At 35.9% G+C, this 19922-nt stretch overlaps 1 protein-coding gene across 2 annotated transcripts in view; it reads left to right on the plus strand.

The window, feature by feature from the left end:
• The window catches only part of EPRS1 (glutamyl-prolyl-tRNA synthetase 1), a 56115-nt gene that overhangs the window by 6285 nt on the left and 29908 nt on the right, over positions 1–19922 (plus strand). The window contains exons 3-15 of one of the 2 annotated variants that reach the window (XM_032466746.1): positions 512–611; positions 1507–1663; positions 2778–2917; positions 3439–3533; positions 7165–7291; positions 7992–8184; positions 9602–9773; positions 11382–11615; positions 12656–12740; positions 13025–13084; positions 13392–13412; positions 17393–17503; positions 19687–19823. In XM_032466746.1, the coding sequence (XP_032322637.1) occupies positions 512–611; positions 1507–1663; positions 2778–2917; positions 3439–3533; positions 7165–7291; positions 7992–8184; positions 9602–9773; positions 11382–11615; positions 12656–12740; positions 13025–13084; positions 13392–13412; positions 17393–17503; positions 19687–19823 (1632 nt within the window). The remainder of the gene's footprint in view (positions 1–511; positions 612–1506; positions 1664–2777; positions 2918–3438; positions 3534–7164; positions 7292–7991; positions 8185–9601; positions 9774–11381; positions 11616–12655; positions 12741–13024; positions 13085–13391; positions 13413–17392; positions 17504–19686; positions 19824–19922) is intronic. The other variant, XM_006188153.3, reaches the window with a different exon arrangement.

Raw genomic sequence — 19922 nt, forward strand, 5'->3', positions numbered from 1 at the left:
TCTGCTTTCCAGCCTTTGAAATTTTATTGCTATTGTCTCTTCTCCTAAGTCTCTTTTTGCTTATGGGTCTGTGTCTTTTTTAAATTAAAGTTTTACACAAGTTTTACCTGGAAGTTGATAAAACTTGCTTCATTATGACAGTATATCTTTGGCTTCATTGCCTTGATTTACTTTAAATCATTTGATTCTCAATATCCCAATTATATTTTCATATTTTTATCACTGAATAGATGTGTAGAAACTAAATTAGAAGAATAGAACATGGTATAGATAGTCTGCTCTTCAGTGAGCTATTGGATTTAGCTGAACTTTTCAAAACAAGTTGGAATTTGATAGAAACAGAGTAAAGAACAAATTAGATCTATTTTTTCACTATAGTAGAAAATACATGATATATATTTATATCTTACTGCATTATAAAATTTTTATTTTTATGTTTCTTCATAAGTCTCATGACTCTGACTGATTTGCTAGTGCCACAGTACTGTTTTATCTCATGCTTATATTCTAGAAATGTAGTATTCACGGACATAAATTCCATACTCCGCTACTTGGCTAGAATTGCAACTACAGCTGGGCTGTATGGTTCTAACCTGTTGGAACATACGGAGGTAAGGAATGAACAACGCATTGGGTGTATTTTGTTTTGTTTTGATTTAGGCTTCTGCTCTTTTGAGAATTTCTTCATTTCATTGTTGACTTACAGACTATTATTCTATTTAAGGATATTAACAGAATGTTAGTTATAGAACAAATTAAGGAATTTGCATCTGTTTTTATTTTCAGGAAAAGACTCTTAGCTCCTAAATTTGAACTTTTAAACCCATACCAGCTGTCCTACTGAGTCATTTCGTGCTGTCTTCCTCTGCCTAGATTCCTAGAATTTCATAGCTGGATAGGACCGTGTCCGTCATTTTATGCAGCTTCTTTACAGATGAGGCAGCAGGCCTAGAAAAGTTACAAGGTTTGTCTAGGGTCACACGCATAGTTTGGATCCCATTTTCCTTTCTAAGTATATACCTTATTTAATTATAGCAATAGTAGATTAACTTTCAATACAGCACTTTAGATGCTTTCCTCCCTCTTTGTATTCAGTTCTAACTTCCCTAAATCTTATAAAATTCGAAATACCTTGAATAGTTGCCAAGCATTTACTTTTAAATTCTGCAAGTGGATGAATCTGTTTAGCTCCATGCTGTCTGTGTGGTTTGATCAGGTTTGTTGTTCCTTCCTGCAGCCAGCACTCCTATCTTTATTTCTCTTTTTCTTCCCTCAAGTGCCTTTCCACACCACTGCAAAAAAAAGAAAAAAAAAGAAAGAAAAAAAGAAAGCATAGAAAAATAACAAAATGCATTTAAGTGCCAGTTTAGATCCCAGGCAATCACAGTCAAGTCTACATAATGGTAAATTCTGTAATCGAGATAAGATAGGCATGGTTCTAACCCTGAGATCATTTGTTTGCTAGTTCGTTTAAATCTAAACCTTGGGATGCATTTCTTTTCACAGATTGATCACTGGTTGGAGTTCAGTGCTACAAAATTGTCTTCATGTAATTTGTTTACTTCTGCAATCAATGAGCTTAATCATTGTCTATCTCTGAGAACGTACTTAGTTGGAAACTCCCTGAGCTTAGCAGATTTATGTGTTTGGGCCACCCTAAAAGGTATCAGTAATTTTTCTTGAAGAATGTTCTGTTTTAATTATTTGATATTTTGCTGAATAAGAAGTATGTGTATTTCTCCATAGATGAACATCTCTCTCTCTACCCAATAGCAGTCACTTAGGACTTTCTTACAAAGGAATGACCTCCTTGTTCCTGGAGGTTAACCCTGTCTTACTACCACAGCTCCTGTCTTGCCTTTGGAGCTGGCCTTGTTCCTCATCCTGTTTATGTCGGCCGCTCTCCTATCTCAGCCGTTACTTTACGGCAGTTCCTGTTGTCTCTGATTGCTCAGTAGTGTGTGAGAGGGGTGGGTGGGGTGGGGTCACCTGGAGTTGTTCCTCTGGGAAGTCACTTTTTCCATCTTCTATGACTAGTTTGGAACAGGTAAGAATATGGGATTGATGCATGATACAAAGAGGACTTGAATTCTGTTAGCTTATTTTCTTAAAAAAAAAAAAAAAACCTGAAACAAATGTACCAAATGTTTTATCATTCTTTAAACCTGGATTATGTGGGGTTTTTTTAATAGCCTCTATACTTTTTCTGTGACTTAACCTTTTCTCCAAATTAAGTTGTTATAACCAACACAAAATGAAGGCCTTTCCTAGTTAGAACTTTTCATCTATCGGTTTATGATATTTTTGCCTATTGTGATTTTTGACTTAATGTTCATGAAAGGAAGGCAGTATCTTACAGAGGTAGCTTTGTGATGTTAAAGAGTTAAATAAACTTTCCTTCAGCACCACTTTTGATATTACATCTGAAGAGAGGACTTACTTCTTGATTTTTATTTTGTTCTCTAGTTGATCTACTTAAAGCTTTTCCTTAATTGTGACGTGCAGGATTGGCCTCATAGTGGGTCTGTGGCAGTGGTGAGGGCAAGATTTGGTATTCACTTCAGTGAATTGATACGAAAAAATATTTTAATTAATTTTTGTGAATTCTGTAAAATATGTTAAAAGTATTAGAAATCACTTCCATGTACACCTAGATTTTAAAATGTCATGGAAGCAGAGCTTTAAGCCATCTCATTTACTGAGATTAACCAAGACTGGAACTTTGCTTTTGAAATTTCAGATTTATTGAATGGTTTTAAAATTATGTTTGCTAATAGGAAATACTGCATGGCAGGACCAGTTGGAACAGAACAAAGCTCCAGTTCATGTAAAACGTTGGTTTGGCTTTCTTGAAGCCCAGCAGGCCTTCCAGTCAGTAGGTACCAAGTGGAATGTTTCAACAACCAAAGCTAAAGCGGTAAGGCTTTTAAAATTATTTTTAATGCTGATATCTTGTCTGTCTGAGATCCTAGGTCTAAAAAGAAGATGATTCTTGTTCACAGGTTTGTTTGTTTGTTTGTTTTCTTCACGAATAAAGAGTGATCTTTTTGGAAGGATCTGCCACTATTTAGTCTCGGTTTGTCTTTAGCTGCTTGCCTGTCCTAAGCCTTAATTTTTGTAATTATACTGCGGAAGGGTGATGACCACCCAGTGTGAGGCTACACTCTCGTTATTTTGTAGCTGTGCCGTCTTTTCTTCCTCTCAGGTCCTCTGTTCTCTGGTTTTGAACTGTTGTGACCTTCGAGTCCTGGGCTTCTGTAGAGCCTTTTCGTGGATTCTGTAGGAAGAAATGACGTGGAGTATAGTAGGAGAGGTCCTCTTCCCAGCTAGTCATTCTGCTTTGATCTGTTTTACGTATTAGGCTTGTGTAGTAAAGTTAGGATTTAAAGGTGTTCCACTTAGCCATATAGCTATTTTTGTTGTTGTTCTGCTTTTTAGGCACCTGAGAAAAAGCAAGACATTGGGAGATTTGTTGAGCTTCCCGGCGCTGAGATGGGAAAGGTTATCGTCAGATTTCCTCCAGAGGCTAGTGGGTAAGAAAATTACTTATAATTGGATTCATTTAGTGGAAAAGCTTTAAGATAGTTATCAAATACTTTTAATATTAATATGTTAAGAATATAGAAGAAAATAAGTAAGATTTTAATTGTGGGAGTTAAAATTCTAAACATCTTAATAGTCTTTTAAATTGTTGATGATTAATTATCATGTATAAAATTTGTAGCTTGAGCTTATTATAGCAAGACAATATTTTAATTTTACCCCAGGCAGAATTTTGATTATAAATAGGAAAGTATCTATTGATGGAAAGGCTTAAGTTTTTATTTAGATTTTGAGATTCAGGAGCTTTCATTTAATAAGGATTTGTATTTGTACCCTTAGCAGTCCTTTCAATTAGCAGTAGAGGTTTGTTAGACTTATTTTAAGTTACTTCTTTTCCCCAAATAAAGGAAGAGGAGTCCTGAAAAAGCTTGCTTTCTGTTTTCTTTTTTAATTGCAGTACCATCAGTTACAATGTGTCAACTTCTGGTGCCCAGCACAACCTCCCAGTCATCCATATACATGTGTTTGTTTGCATGGCTTTTTTCATTAAAGGTTATTACAAGATATTCTGAAAACCTTTCAGTTCTTTCCATTATTAGCAGGTTTCAAAACGCTTTTCAGTCTGGCACCCATAGAAAGTAATAACATGACTAGCTCACTAGGGGAAAGGACTGTTCTGGCTGGAGCCACCAGCAGGGGTCTGCGCAGACCTTGCCTAGCATTCCCCAGGGTGAGGGCAGTCCCCACTTTTGCACATGTGTCAGCCTCTTTGAGTCATGCTGGACAGACTTGTCGTGGAGCCCTCCCAATGATTTTAACATAACAAAATGCTTCTTCTTAAGGCAGGTAGCCTCAGGAACTTAGCTATTAGGAAAGTATTGTCATATTTTATAAAGGAGATGATTGGGTTTTTCCAAGTTTTGTTTAATTTCAGATTTTGTATTCTTACCCATCTGTGATAAATGGAGTGTGTAGACAATAGGAAGTGGCAGATGAGGAAACAGCTTTATTTTAGCTGTTCTTAATGTAGTTCTTTACAGACTATTTCGTAAGTACCATTAACAACAAAACCAGTTTTAGAATTCCACATTTTCTCTCTGCTTTCCTAAGTTTGCTCATTTAGATGGGGAAATAAAGGATAGGTAGAAGGAAATGAAAGAAATAATGGTTCTGGAAAAATCACAGACTAAATCATTAAAGGACTGATTGATAGTTGACTGAGTAGAGTCAGTCATAAATAGTATTCATTTCACATTGTTTAATTCCCTCAGCCATTCTGAGTTCCTACCACCCAATATTCTGCTCTTGTGTTCTTGATGTGAGATGTCATGGTTGTCCCATTGGGTAGTGACTTTAATGGTTTCATAAAAGCCAGTTTTTTAGCCATGGCTGTTTATAGTGATGCCATTTGAACATGTGTCCCTTTTGAATCTTTTTATATTTTCTGTCACTGTCACTTCTTGAAATAGTGAGCTCCTCATATTTATTATTTACCGTATGAGATATGTTTATCTGTTCTGAATAATGTCAGTTTCAGAGACCGTGTTCTTGGCTGAATACGGTCTTGGGACTTGGATATATAAATCAGCGTTCAGGTTTTTAAAAACATTCGTAATTTTGATTATATCTCCTTATACTACAAAAGAAGTCTTTAATTATTTTTTTCACCTTCTTTTCTGTATTTCACAGAAGGTCAGAGGGCTTGACTTCTGCCTTTCATTCGTGTTCTTAGCTAATGCATATATAGCACCTGCCATGTGCAGACACTGCCACCCACTTTACATATAGTAACTTGTTTAATCCTAACAGCCCTGTGAGGAAGGCACTGTTACTATCTCCAGTTTTAGAAATGGTTTCAGAAACTGATTCATACAGTGGTATAGCAACTTGCCAAACCCAAACCTACGCTGTCTGGCTCTAGAGTCCATACAACTAAAAATTATATTCCTGTGTCTGGTATGTGTGGGAAAAGCCCAATTTAGCATCAGTACTAACTAACACAGTATGAATCTTATTTTCTTTAGCTGTCCTGATATAGGTGGTTTCTTGAGCCCATTATTTTTGTTATCTTGTGGATATTTTATAGTCCTTTTAGCTTTTTTGAGGTTTAGAACTGCATACACTATTTCAGATTCAGAGATAATATCTTCAAGTATAATATAATGGTTTGATTTATTTCATTACCCCTCTTAAAGTAACTCCTGTATGTGAAGCACATTAGCTGTCAATTTTTAGGTAGTCAGTGATTGTTAGTCTTCTCTTCTTAACAATGGATATAGCATGTTATTGGGTGTAACACTTCCAGTGAAAACTGCAGAGTATTTCTCTTTCATTTTCAGAACTCACAGTCCTTTAGTTTAAATGAACTTTTAATTTTAGAATAGTTTTAAATGTATGAGACTATTGCAGAAATAGAAAAAAAAAAAATTCCCACGTACCTGCACCCAGTTTTCCCTAATGTTAACATCTTACATTACTGTGGTACCTTTGTGACAGTTAATGAACCAGTGTTGGTGTATAATGATTACCTAAACTCTATACTTTTTTGGATTTCATTAGTTTTTTTCCTAATGTCCTTTTTCTCTTTTAGGATCTCGTCTGGGATGCCACTTATGGTGCTTTGTTTTATGCAGAAAGTTTTGAATAACCCTAAATGCATTGCGTAGTATTTGCCTGCATTCACCTGTGCATATAAACCCTTTAAAATTGAATCATTGGTCTAGAAAACTGTGTGAATATTTTAAAAAGTGGAATGATTTTAAAAATGATATAAAGACATACAAAAGGTTGTACTGTTCCCTCCCCTATTGATGTCAACTGAGAACAGAGGTTTGCGTGAAACTAGATGCCTCTCTGTAGAACAGTGCGACTGTGGCCACCGTTACCAGTGAAGTGTATCTTCGACAAAATACTGCTTTGTATCCACTTCATTGATAGAGGAGGATGTTGTGTAATATTTTTAACAGTGCCTCTAGTTTTATTCCATATAATTGTCAGCTGCCCATAGAACAGAATAGTATTTTATAGATTGTGATCTGCGGAATGTTGGCACTGGATGAGGCCTTCAGGATCATTTAGTTAAAATCTTTTTTATTTTGGATTCTGAGAAAACTGAAGCCTAGAGAAGTCAAGTGGCTTTCCTGTGGCTTCCTAATTCTCATATGCTCTTTTATTTAATTATCACAGTGACAGTAGCATTCTCAGGGTTGCTTCTGTCTGGTGTGCAGTAGGCGGGTGCCCAGTTCTTGTAGCATCTGCTCTTATTAAGGTAGGCTACCTGTAGCATTGCAGACAGTTTTGAAACTGGGTTCTAAATGACCTTTCATTCCTCAGTGAAAAAAGGAAAATGGAGATTTGCCTTAAGGTTGTAAATAACTTGTTCCTTTGTGAGATTTTACATATGAAATTGATTCTTACCATCATTTTATAAATGTTATAGTCTTCTTTTCCTTCCCCAGGGTCAGATTTTCTGTCACAGTACTTCTTGTTAGCAAATAAAATATGACTGGAATACCAACTAAAAGGATTTTTGTTTAGTTCTCATCTCCTCAAAAAGGTTAAGTTTAAGTATTTAGTTAAAAGCATGTTAATGAGTTTCTTTGTAAAATGTTTTTGTTTTAGTTACTTACACATTGGGCATGCAAAAGCTGCTCTTCTGAACCAGCACTACCAGGTTAACTTTAAAGGGAAACTGATCATGAGATTTGATGACACAAATCCTGAAAAAGAAAAGGAAGATTTTGAGAAGGTAATTAAAGGTGTAGTGATGACCCTTTGTCAGTAAAGTTAATAAAATTAGACGGTGACCTGATACCTTCATGGTATGAAAATAAACTTAAGTTTACTCTCATAGCTGCTTCTTTCCCTCACCTGTGTATTCTTTTCTGAGACCTAAGCCAAGAAATTTTGAGTTCTCATACCAAAAATCTTCAGTTTATTTTTTTTCCTCCTCAATTGTTGTAGAATTTACCTAAATGATGCATTTTCCTGTAAGTATCAATTTCTTAAATAATTGGTCACTAGAGGCAGGTTTCCTTTTTGTTATGTAATTTTATGAATGACGCAAACACTAAGTAGGTATTAGAAAATGTGAAGGTTTCCTAGCCTCTTATATCATCTATTTAGAAGCACTGCAATGTATTCAAAGAGAGGGCAAATAATTGTCAGCACGACCGATAGTAATCCGCTTTTCCAGAGTAATTGGAAAGCATCATGAGATCAGCTTTTTCAGCTGAAAATTTAGAGGCTAGTATAATGAATGTCTCTCTTTCACTCTCTCTTTATTTTTTTTTTTCCTGATCTAATATGATACAACTTCCACAACCATTTTCAGGCTATATAAGACTGATGGTGTGTTATTACATTTGCCTAAATGCAGTATCAAGGATTGAAAATTCACCAGAAAATCCAAAAGATGAACTGATGGTCATTTTAAATTCTTATTGCAGGTTATCTTGGAAGATGTTGCCATGTTGCATATCAAACCAGATCAGTTTACTTACACCTCAGATCATTTTGAAACCATAATGAAGTATGCTGAGAAGCTCATTCAGGAAGGGAAGGCTTATGTGGATGATACTCCTGCTGAGCAGATGAAGGCGGAACGTGAGCAGAGGATAGAGTCCAAACACAGGGAAAACTGTAAGGCACAGTTAGTGGTTTATATTTTAATTGACATTTTTCTTGTGTTTAGTAGAAAATGGTTTCTGTGAAAGATGCTGGTTTGAAACATTTGGGGATGTGTTTCCTGTTAATTCATCTCTTAGAAATCTTTTCTCTGTCATCTTTACGTTGTTATTGCTTTGTTGGCATCACACCTGCCTGTGAAGTGTGCATGCCCTCAGCATCTCTCCTGTTACCTGCAGTCTTTTGATTGCATTCAAGCCATTGAATGATTCCTTCTGTGACATTTTGTAGTTCTCTCAATTTAAATACTTCACTTTTCTGTTAGAATGGTTGATGATAATGTTACCCATACCCAAATCTTCCTGTCAGCATGTGGGTAAATGTAAATAGAACACATAAGCTTGGTGCTACCCTGTGTCTGAAATATCACTTGAAAAAACACATAATCTTTCTTATTCGTTACTTGTCCCTGAGCTTCTGGATCTGGCTATTTTTATTCTGTAATTATGTTGCCAGAACTTCTAAGCTACTATATCTAAATTTTGAATGTCACATTTGGGAAGTATAGTAAATTCACATCGTTATGGAAGTCTGCTTTTTTGTTTTGTTTTATTTTTTTAAGTTTCTCTACATTTTCAAAGGTAGTTAACACTGGACTTTTAGACCTAACTTGATTCTTTGAGAGCAGGTAAAGTGTCCTTCATATCTTTAGTAGTTTCCACAGAGAATCATTTTTTAGCAGTTCTTTCTTACTCATATGGGGCAGGTACCTTCCTGACATAGGTAGGACCATAGTCAATGAGGATACAGAAGTTTTTTTCCTGGGATAAGCTTGTATCACTGTCTGTTTTCTATCATCTCTCATTTTTTCAGATTTAAGGGTATCCTACTTTCCACTGGAAAGACTGAAGGTGCTTTTGGGGAGCTCATGGGCTTAGGCTCTGAGCGTGAGCTGTGTTCTTTAGACGGGAATGGGCTGCAGCACTAACACCTGGGCTGGGCCAAAGAGGTCTGTCCCCTGGGCATGAGGTGGCAAAGGAACAGAATGCTTCTGCTTCAAACACACTTAAATTTGATCCAGGTGGTGGGGGTGAGAATGGGAGCTGGGGGAGAAGCTGGCCAGTTTTGCCGTAGTGGGAAAATGTACCCTTCATCAATACTACATCAGTGAGAAGTGTTGACTTCTGAAATATTCGTATAGAGTACATTTCCTAAGTGTTTTGTGGGACAACTTCATTTTTTTAAAAAAATGCCATGTACTCTGGGTATCAGATATTGGAACTATTACAGTATTTTTAAACAAGTGAAGTGTATTTGTAATATAAAATCAGATCTTGAAAATTTGTATCAGATTATAAGGCTTAAAATAATTTGAATGCAGCCAGATTAGTAGTACATTAAGATAAACTATAGTATAACCATCATTTTGTAGCTATTGAGAAGAATCTACAAATGTGGGAAGAAATGAAAAAGGGAAGCCAGTTGGGTCAGTCCTGTTGTTTGCGAGCAAAAATTGACATGAGTAGTAACAATGGGTGCATGAGGGACCCCACGCTTTATCGCTGCAAAATTCAGCCACACCCAAAAACTGGAAATAAATACAAGTAAGTGCATCTCTTTCATTATGCTGGGCGGCTTACTGTGCTTTTGCTTTGATGCTCTTTGTAAACGCGGAGTAGGGAGTAGATGCAGACTAGTCAGGAGACCTGGACCTCTGTTTACCTGGGGGTTAGCTGGCTGTCGGTAAACTTAAAGCTTGTAGCTTCTTGGGATGTTACCTATCAGTTAAGGTTATACTAGATTATTTCTAAGATCATTTCTGTCTGTAAAAGTCCTTGAGTCTGCTGAAAGTTGCTTTTTATGTATAGATTAGGTGTACTGTGGTGTGTATCTTTAGATGAAAATACTTCTCTTCCTGTCGTAAACTTCAATTCTGCTAGACATAGTAGATTCATAAATGTGATAGAGTTGAAAATTTAAATATAAATAACATAAGAGAGTATCCTGTGTTTTTTCTAGTTTCAGATAGTTTTCCATGTGGGTTTTCATTCAGGTTAACAGGTTTTTTTCTTTAAATACCCCCCTACCATGCCATTAATTCATAAAGTAACCACAGAGTATATTTTCATATACTTTGAAGGAGCCTACTACACACAAGTGCTGAATTACAACTTCTGAAGAGACTGGTGGTTGCAAATTACTTAGGGAGCTAATGTGACTTTTCTGTAAGCTTGAGGTTGCAGACGTGTGTGTCTGTGTCTGTACGTAGAAAAACACTTCACGTGTGTGTGTGTGTATATATATCCTTCATTTTTCTCCTTTTTTCTTTTAATTTTATCTTTATTGAAGTGTAGTTGATTTACAATATTAATTTGAAGTGTATAGCAAAGTGATTCAGTTATACATATACACACACGTACATACACACATATATATGTATATATACACATAAGTATTTTCAGATTCTTTTCCATTATTTATGTCCTTCATTTTTAACAGGATAGTTGCACCCTGTTTTACTAAACAAGTATTTTGAATGTTTAGAAAAGTGAATTTGAGTACACATTTTCAGTATCAAATTGCAAAGCATAGTGCAGTAGGGTCTTAATGAAATTCTGTCTTAAAAATTAGAAGGCATAATGCAATAGTATTCTTTAAAAATTCATATGAAAACTGCATATGTGTTGTGTACATTATTTTAGACAAACTACTTAAGAGTAGTCCATTTTAAATGGAATTTTAATCTAATAATTTTGTTTCCTATTGTTTGTCAGAGATGGGAACACTCTGTTCTAGAATGCATTTATAATTACAGAAGTGTTCAACTTGGAGATTTACTTGATTGTAAAACTATTTAAGATATTGAAAAGCTAAATTCCCTCAAAATTATTGTTGCTTTCTACCATGATATACATTGGCCATTAGAGATAAGACTATAGAATTTGCTGTCCCAGTATCCATTTGTCTGTTAAATTGCAGATTTGCTTTTTTGTTTGAATATTGAATATGTAACTGATTCATTGTCTTCAAAATCTTTATAATGTTTTAATGTGCTTTGAGTATTATGAGTCAAAACACCTGTTGGTTCTTAAGAAATTCTTAACTTGTAAAGAACTATGTTTTAAATTAGTATTGCTGCTTATAATGCCTAATCTAAGATGAAAAGGGTACAATCCTTTGTTGATTTTCAAAATATTCCCTTTTTTTTCTAGTGTTTATCCTACATATGATTTTGCCTGCCCCATAGTGGACAGCATTGAAGGTGTTACACATGCCCTGAGAACAACAGAATACCATGACAGAGATGAGCAATTTTACTGGATTATTGAAGCTTTAGGCATAAGAAAACCCTATATTTGGGAGTATAGTCGGCTAAATCTCAACAACACAGTGCTTTCCAAAAGAAAGCTCACATGGTTTGTCAACGAAGGACTAGTAGATGGATGGTATGTTTGCTGTTGTCTAGAACTGAGAGGAAGCGAGGACACGGTGTAGCACTAAGTTTTAAACTGCCTTGAGGGGTTGGGTCAGAATGAGTGGGAGGGGTTGGAGTGGGTGGGCCTGTAGGGTTTCTGGTCCTTGTCCTTATCTCATCCAGTTGCTCAGGTACTGCTCCCTTTTGTTTTACTGCTGCGAATATGGAATGCCATTGTTTGGGCACAAAGATGGAGTCCATATTTGGGACTAGAAAAAGTTTGAAAATCTCTGTAGCGCATTAATAGCCTATAATAGGATTTCTATGAGGAAGATGAATATAACAATTAAAATGACCTTATAGCCATGTATTCATGTAAAGGAAACCTGTTGAGATACTTCACCATGCTTCTAAGTCTAAGAATATATTTTTTACCTGAATTAACAAGAATGCGCATATTAGTTTATATTACCATCACATAATAGTGATACATACTAAGTATATTGAATGATATGTAATTTTAGACTTTTTACTGTGGAGCTGAGCTTGATAAAGGGCAGGTTTATCTTGGGCCCCATACAAAGGGTATTACTGCAAACTTACTGAATTTTGCAAATCTCTGCAGAATATTAATAACCAACATGTATATTTTACATGGCCCAAAAGGCTTATAAAGTATATATGTACATAAACGACAGGATAGCCATCACTTACCTGTGTCTCGTGGTCATATGTAGAATAGGGACCTCGAATGTTTATTAAATAGAAGCGGATAATGTTGTAACATGCAGTTTTCTGTATTTGAAGATGTCACCTTTGTGTCTTTTTTTCCAGTGTGCTTTTGCTATTTCCAGTATTGCATATATTTTACTGAGTAACATTTTATTAATAAGCAGTTTTCCTCTTTGTGAACTCGGGCTCATTGGTACTGTGATGTACCTGATTATTATAACCAGCTCTTAGTCCACATATTTAACAAACCGAATACAATATTATTTAGTAAGGTACTTTGTTCTTTCTGTACACATTAAAGAACTCTCCTTGGTACTTAAGACTTTCCCTGTTTCCCAGGGATGACCCACGATTTCCTACAGTTCGTGGTGTCCTGAGGCGAGGGATGACAGTTGAAGGACTGAAACAGTTTATTGCTGCTCAGGTGAGTTGTACTGTTTATAATAGTGGAAAATTGAGAGTGTCTTAAAACTCCTATGCTAGGGTTAGACAGAGACAACTGTGGTATTTTTACCCAGTGAGATATATGACCGTTGACTCTTAACTGTTCAGGGTAACCAGATTAGTTTGTGCATACTTAAGTTCTAAATTCCAGTGGAAACGAACTTGCAAATATTGGTTGGGTTATTTTCTAACATGCTTCAATTAAAGAAAGTATTCTAGGCCATACTTCTTGCCCTTTAAGCCATTTTATTATTGTTTTTCTAGGGTTCCTCACGTTCAGTTGTGAACATGGAATGGGACAAAATTTGGGCATTTAACAAGAAGGTACGTGTTTTGACTCTCGGTCAACTCTCTTTTCTCATGCCTAGCTCCTACGTAGTAGAGTACGTGAAGAATTCATTAGTGTGCTCATGGTAGAGAAAATTTTGTGAAGAATACTGTAATTTAGCAGATTTTCAGGAAAATGGAATGTTTTACTTTTTTGAACATATATAAATTGCGTTAAGCCTGTTAACTATACCAAACAAGTAACAATGATTAAAACAAACAAACTTGGAGTTATGGGGAATGGTAACAGTTTTTTCCTTAAATCTTTTTTGAACCCTTTGCATTTCATTTTTCTGCTTTCAAGCTGCGAGCTCTCTGTAAGAAGGTATTACTTACTGCTTTTATTTGCCTTACTTAGCAATAGCTTTTAGCATATTACATGTTATAACCTGAGATGTTATACAGCTTTGAAGCACAATCACATTTCTGTAAGAGACTTGCTTAAACAAACCCATTGAAAATGCATTATTCCTAGTTTTTAAAAAAATGTCCTCTAGTTTTCTTAGTGGCAGAGGGAAGATTTGGCTAACTCCATTCTGATGTTCCCTTGTGTCCTGAGAGGACATAGGGTTTTAAAGTTACATGTTTCATTGAATTGTATTGAAGGCTTATTAAGTATAATTCCTGTGTCTTACTGAATCTGAATCTAGCTTTTAAAAAACGGTTTCTTAAATAAAAGTCAAATGAGGAATACTGCATATTGACCTTGTTAATTATTAATTGGAAGCAGACGCTTAGACACTATAATAAGGCAAATCGTTAAAGTGCCATGTTTTGAACTATGGTTTCTGTGATTGTGTTCTGTAAGTTCTTTTTTTTTCTTTGTATTGCTGCTTGATTGTGCTGATGCCTTGCCTCAAAAAATAGTCGCTTGTCTCGCATGTGTCTTGAATTTATTTTAGTCTTTTGTGTTTAGTTAATTTTTGGATACATAAGGAAAGTATTAATTGGTTCTCTCTGTTGCTGCTGTTACTAATAAATACAGGCAAAGTTAATGACATTGGTGTCACTTTTCACTAATATAGTTTTTAAAGGTTTTAAATTTTAATGACGTTATACACATACACTTAGTTCAAATATATGAATTATATTGCACTATAATCAAATAGTTCTATAGCTTCTAGTAAGATGAACAGAATATTTCCCCATCTTCTTTCCTTCTATTTTCTCTCCCTACATAAATCATTTTCAGCTCTTTTGAATAAGTCTTTTGGTGTTTATTGCCATGTCTCTAAATGAGATATGGGTGTTGCTACTTTTTTATTTATTTATTTATTTTTAGGCATCATCAGTTGACTTTCCACAATGGAAGATGAGGATTTAGGTCTCTTACTTTGTCTCATAACTTGTTGGCTTTCTTGTAGCTAATTGCTTTGTTTGGTTTGGTTTTGTTGCCCTCATTTGTTTAGTTTCATGGTTCTGTCTCAAAGTCTTCACAAGTTGTTTGAATTTCCTACCGAAATGTTCACTTGCCTCAGATATTTAAGCTCGTCTTGGAAACATCTCTGCCGGGGCCTCTGGCGCTACTCAGATCTGATCCAGTTGAGTGGCCCGTTAACTTCGGAAGCCCAGCTGTCGTCCCAGGTCAATCTTCCTCGTCGTCCTGGGAATTCTCTTTGCTTTTGCTTCTGTGATGGAACATCTGGTTCCTGGATCTTTCTTCTCTTTTTATTACCTTTCTGCTTTGCTGTACTATATCCTCTGAGAAGGGGAACATGGAGGGGATGACGATTTTTGAGACCTTGTATGTTACCTTCCTCTTCGCTTTGAAATATCATGGTGATGTGCCTTAGGGTGGGTCTGTTCTCATCCATTTTTATTGGAAGAACATGTGGCTTCCAGTCTGGAAACTTATGCCTTCAGTTCTGAGAAAATGTCTTGAATTCTTTGTTTCTTTGTTTTGTTTTGTTTTTTTTCTTCTATGTTGTCTTTTTTCTTTCTGAAACTCTTCTTGAGCACATGTTGGGCCTCCTGGACTGTCTCTAATTTTATTTTCTCTGATTTCCATCTCATCTTCTGGCTCTACTGCCTGGGAGATCTCCTCAGCCCTGTCTTCTCAACTTCTGTTGAGTTTTTCATTTGTGCTGTCACATTTCCAAGATTTGTGCTTTGAATTTTCAAAATAACTTCCTGTTCCTATTTCACAGTTATAATATTATCGATAATGTTTTTTTCTTGTAACATCTCTTTCCTCCAGGTTGTTTATTTTGTTTTTTCTTTGATATTGAAGGCATTTCTCAGATGTCTGGTGAGCATTGGTTATCTGCTTGCATTTAACACAGGGGACTAAGAGTTATTGGAAGTCCCAAGAGGAAGATTGGCTCTGTCAGCTGAGCCTCACTGTAGGAGATCTGGCTGGGCCAGTTAGTTGAAAATCTCCATACCAGTTACTTTATATCTTATCTCTTGGGTTAGACAGTATTTTCAGAGGACTTTCTGTTAAACTGCCTGAAGTGTGAAGGCCTGACCGCCAGGGCTTTGGAGCCAGCCAGGGAAGACTGCTGGGGCTCTACATCTAGTATCGTACGTTCTCTTAATCCCCTTGTCTCTGTGCAGTACCCTCACCTTCAGAAGAAGAGTCTCTGGACTCTGGAGAAATTTAAAACCACCGATCCAGAGATTTTTAGAACTGTACAATTTTAGAACTGAAAAAGAGTTTTAAACCTTTTAATTCAAGATTTCCCAAAGTTGTCTGATCCTAACCATCTGCTTGTTAAAAGTAGATTTCCAGACTTTTAGACCATTAGACAAGATTTCAGACCATTATAATCATAGTTCTTTAGGGTAAGTGGCCTGAAAAACTGTGGTAGCCGATGTTCTGAGGGATTATTGTAATTAGTCAAGCGTGAGAAACAGTCTCCTGCCCTCTTTGTCAATTGAGGAAACTGCGCTGCCGTGCACTGAAGAAAGTTTCTCAGGTTGGGTCATTTAGTTTTAGCTTCTTTAAAAGAAGAAATTGTATCTTACTGGCTTAAATACGGAACTGAGTAGTCACAAATCAAATCTATGCTCATTCTAACCCAGTAGAAGCCGAAAGAAGGAACCCTTTAAATAGTAAGAATTAATGAATTTAAAACTCCAAGGAAAGAAAGAATGAAATAGTAAATTTAGAGAGAGGCTGGTGCTGATTTAGTACTGGCATGAAATAGAACAGATAAATAGTAACAGTCAAGGGGGAGTTTCATGGCTTTTCAAACATTTATGAATGATCCTCTGAGCATGGTTTCTTCTCTGAGTTCATTCAAACTTTCTACAATATCAGAATCTGAAAAATACTCTCAAAGCAACCAAAACAAAACAAGAAAACCCAACCAAACAATAGCAACAAGAAAAAAAACCCAGTACAAAACAAAAACAAAGACAGCCGAGTTTAATTAGCCATTAGCACTATTTTTTGCATCCTTCTGATGGGAAGAAATGACTTTCATTACTTTTACCTGGTTATAAGACTCTATACTCGCTTCTGTCTACATTTTTCCTCCAAATACTTTATTTAGTGAACTGCTGTTGTCATTGGTCATCATGGATCATTTTAAATTGAACGGTGAAGCGAGAAAAATACATCATATCTGGAAGGGGATGCTACTGCTGTTTTGGAGGTAGAGAAGGTTAGATTGTAATGAATACTACCATTCCTCCAGTTAATCTGCAAGTATGGATTGATTACCTGTATGTGCCAGGCCCTTGCTAGGTCCTGGGAACACAGTGGTCCCTATATATTTATGTATGTGTGTGTATATATAGAGAGAGATATATATATAGCATGCAGACCAGTAGAAACATCTTGTTAATACCTTTAATCTGTAGAATTGCCTTATTATAGTGACCTAATGCTATTTTGCTTTTGATGGTGATTTGTTGCCTAACACTGAATATAGAAAGTGATACTAAAACACATACAGCTCTGTTCCTTCAAAATGGTCTTCTCTGACAAGACAAAACTGAGTGTCACATTTACCCATAGGATTGTTATATAACCCCACAGGATAAGTTTTCCTTCTAATGCCGAAGTTAAAAATTGTTTTCAGAATATTTTTAATATTATATTTTAACTATTGGTTTCTTTTCGCTTGTCAGTAGTTCTTGGAAAGGAACTCTAAATCCTTCACGTAGTCTTTGTTTATGATTGTTTTTCTTTTTTCTGCTTGACAGTTCAATGTTAGAGAAGCATTAGAAGGTAAACCAAAAAATTAGTAAATGCAGTAACAAAGAATGCCAGTTAGTATTCCTGTGCTATTACTAATTTTTTTCATAAAGTTTTAAAAAATGCATAAATGTTTTAACACAAGGATGCCTTTGTTGTAGGTTATTGACCCAGTGGCTCCACGATATGTTGCATTACTGAAGAAAGAAGTGATCCCGGTGAACGTCCCTGAGGCTCAGGAGGAGATGAAGGAAGTAGCCAAACACCCGAAGGTGACCTTCCAGTTTCACCAACGTTGCTCTCTCTCTGAATGAAGGAGCTGGATAGTCAAAGGGGGCATGGGCCTGGGTGGCTCTAGCATGGTTCAGGATCATTTTCTCTTCAACATTATTTGTTAGGATTAGATACTATTTTTTTTAATTCTTTATAAAATTTTTAAAGGTTACTTTCCATTTACAGTTATTACAAAATACTGGCTATACTCCCCATGTTGTACAGTACATCCTTGAGCCCGTGTTACACCCAGTAGTTTTACCTCCCACTCCCCCACCCCTCTATTGCCCCTCTTCCCCTCCCCACTGATACCCACTTACTTGTTCTCTGTTATCTGAGTCTGCTGCTTTTTTTATTCACTAATTTTTTTTTGTATTTTTTAGATTCCACATATAAGTGATATCATACAGTATTTGTCTTATCTCTGACTTATTTCACTTAGCATAATGCCCTTCAAGTCCATTCATGTTGCTGCACGTGGCAAAATGTCATTCTTTTTTATGGCTGATAAGTATTCCATTGTATATATAAACCACATCTTCTTTATCCATTCATCTATTGATGGACACTTAGGTTATTTCCGTATCTTGCAGTTTGTAAATAATGCTGCTGTGAACATTGGGGTGCATGTATGTTTTCAAATTAGTGTTTTTGTTTTTTTCAGATATACACCCAAGAGTGGAATTTCTGGGTCATATAGTAGTTCTGTTTTTAGTTTTTTGAGAAACCTCTATGGTGTTTTCCACAGTGCTTGCTCCAATTTACATTCCTGCCAACAGTGTAGTCTTGAAGCAAAAATAGATCCTTTTATTCCAGCTTTGTGAGTTGTCTGTAAATATTTTTGTTATATAATGAAGATTATGTCCATAGACTAGCTCACTCATAGACTAGTAGGCCAATAAATGAACTCATAACGTTTCTCATAACTATGTTACATTCATAGAGTGACTCACACATAAGATACTGTGCTTCATGAAGTTATAAGTGTTCTGCATTGTAGCCTTATATGATTGCTTTTCTATGTATGACGTTAGCTATGTTTTAATTTTAAACACTTTGTTTTCAATGAGATTTCGAGAGAGAGAGAGAGAGTGTGTGTGTGTGTGTGTGTGTGTGTGTGTGTGTGTGAGTGTGTGAGATTGATTTGCCTTTGCCTTTATCTTACATCTGATTGGTTCAAGCAATTGAATGGTGGTTTCTGATGTGTCCTGTCACCCACTGCAGTTAGCTTGCAGGTGAAGCATACTTAATGTTTTAAAGTGAATGGTGAGAATAAAACTTTTTAAGAGTACTTATTTGTTAAGATGACAGTTGTGGTCACATAGCTTCACAGTTAAAGAATAAGTAATTATGAAGACTAGGTAATCATTAAATAACTGTTTGATTAAGAAACACTTTAAATAATGATGTGATTACTCAGTTTGATCTCTGGAATTTTTGTTATCATTTTCCTCACAAAATGTTCCATTTTTAGCCTGTCAGTATTTTCTTTTGAGCGCAGCATAAGTTGTTGCAACATACTGATTTTTCTCAAATGCTGGGTGCATTCAGTGAATAATTATTAAACACATGCTATTTAACATTTATTTTAAAGGTTCTCCTTATACACTTTTTTCTTTAAATCTCTGCCAAACAAACATGTGAAATTTAACAAATATAACATTCTTTTTATTTCCCAGATCTCTTTTTTTTTCTTCCTATTAATACATACTGAAAAGGCAGGAAATTTATCTTTCTATACATGTATACTACTATCTTCAAAATTTGTCTCTTAAAATATGAAAGGTCTACCATTTTCTGCAAAGGGGACATACCTTCCTATAATGTTCTGTAGCCACTGATGAGGAATGACTTTATTTTCTCCTTTGCTGCACAAGCAATGAGATTTTGAGGTTAGCAAAGTGGATTCTGGTCAGAGGGACACTATGAGACAAAATACTCCTACCTCTAACACTAAGGAATGGTTGTTTTAGGCCAGAAGCAGTGTCATGGGTAGACCACCTCATATAACTCCACTGGCATCGTCGGCCAGGTGGCTGACCCAGTGTCACAGAGCCAGGATTCAGACGAATAAAGATGACTTCTGTTTTTGTAAAGCAATAAAATGAGTGAATGTATAAATTTGCATCCTGGGTCCAAGAAGTTGTTTCAAGCAACCGTCTCCTCTTTTCTCCTCGATCAGAACCCCGACGTTGGCTTGAAGCCCGTGTGGTACAGCCCTAAAGTCCTCATTGAAGGTGCTGATGCAGAGACGTTGTCAGAGGGCGAGATGGTCACGTTTATCAATTGGGGCAACATCAACATCACTAAAATACACAAGTAAGAACTTTTTGTTTGTCATCAAATAAATATGGAAGAAAAGTCTTTTGTGTTTATTTGTTTGTTAAAAATTACCTAATTCAGAGCCATAAATGCTGC

The sequence above is a fragment of the Camelus ferus genome, chromosome 23 (assembly GCF_009834535.1).
Source record: "Camelus ferus isolate YT-003-E chromosome 23, BCGSAC_Cfer_1.0, whole genome shotgun sequence".
NCBI lineage: Eukaryota > Metazoa > Chordata > Mammalia > Artiodactyla > Camelidae > Camelus > Camelus ferus.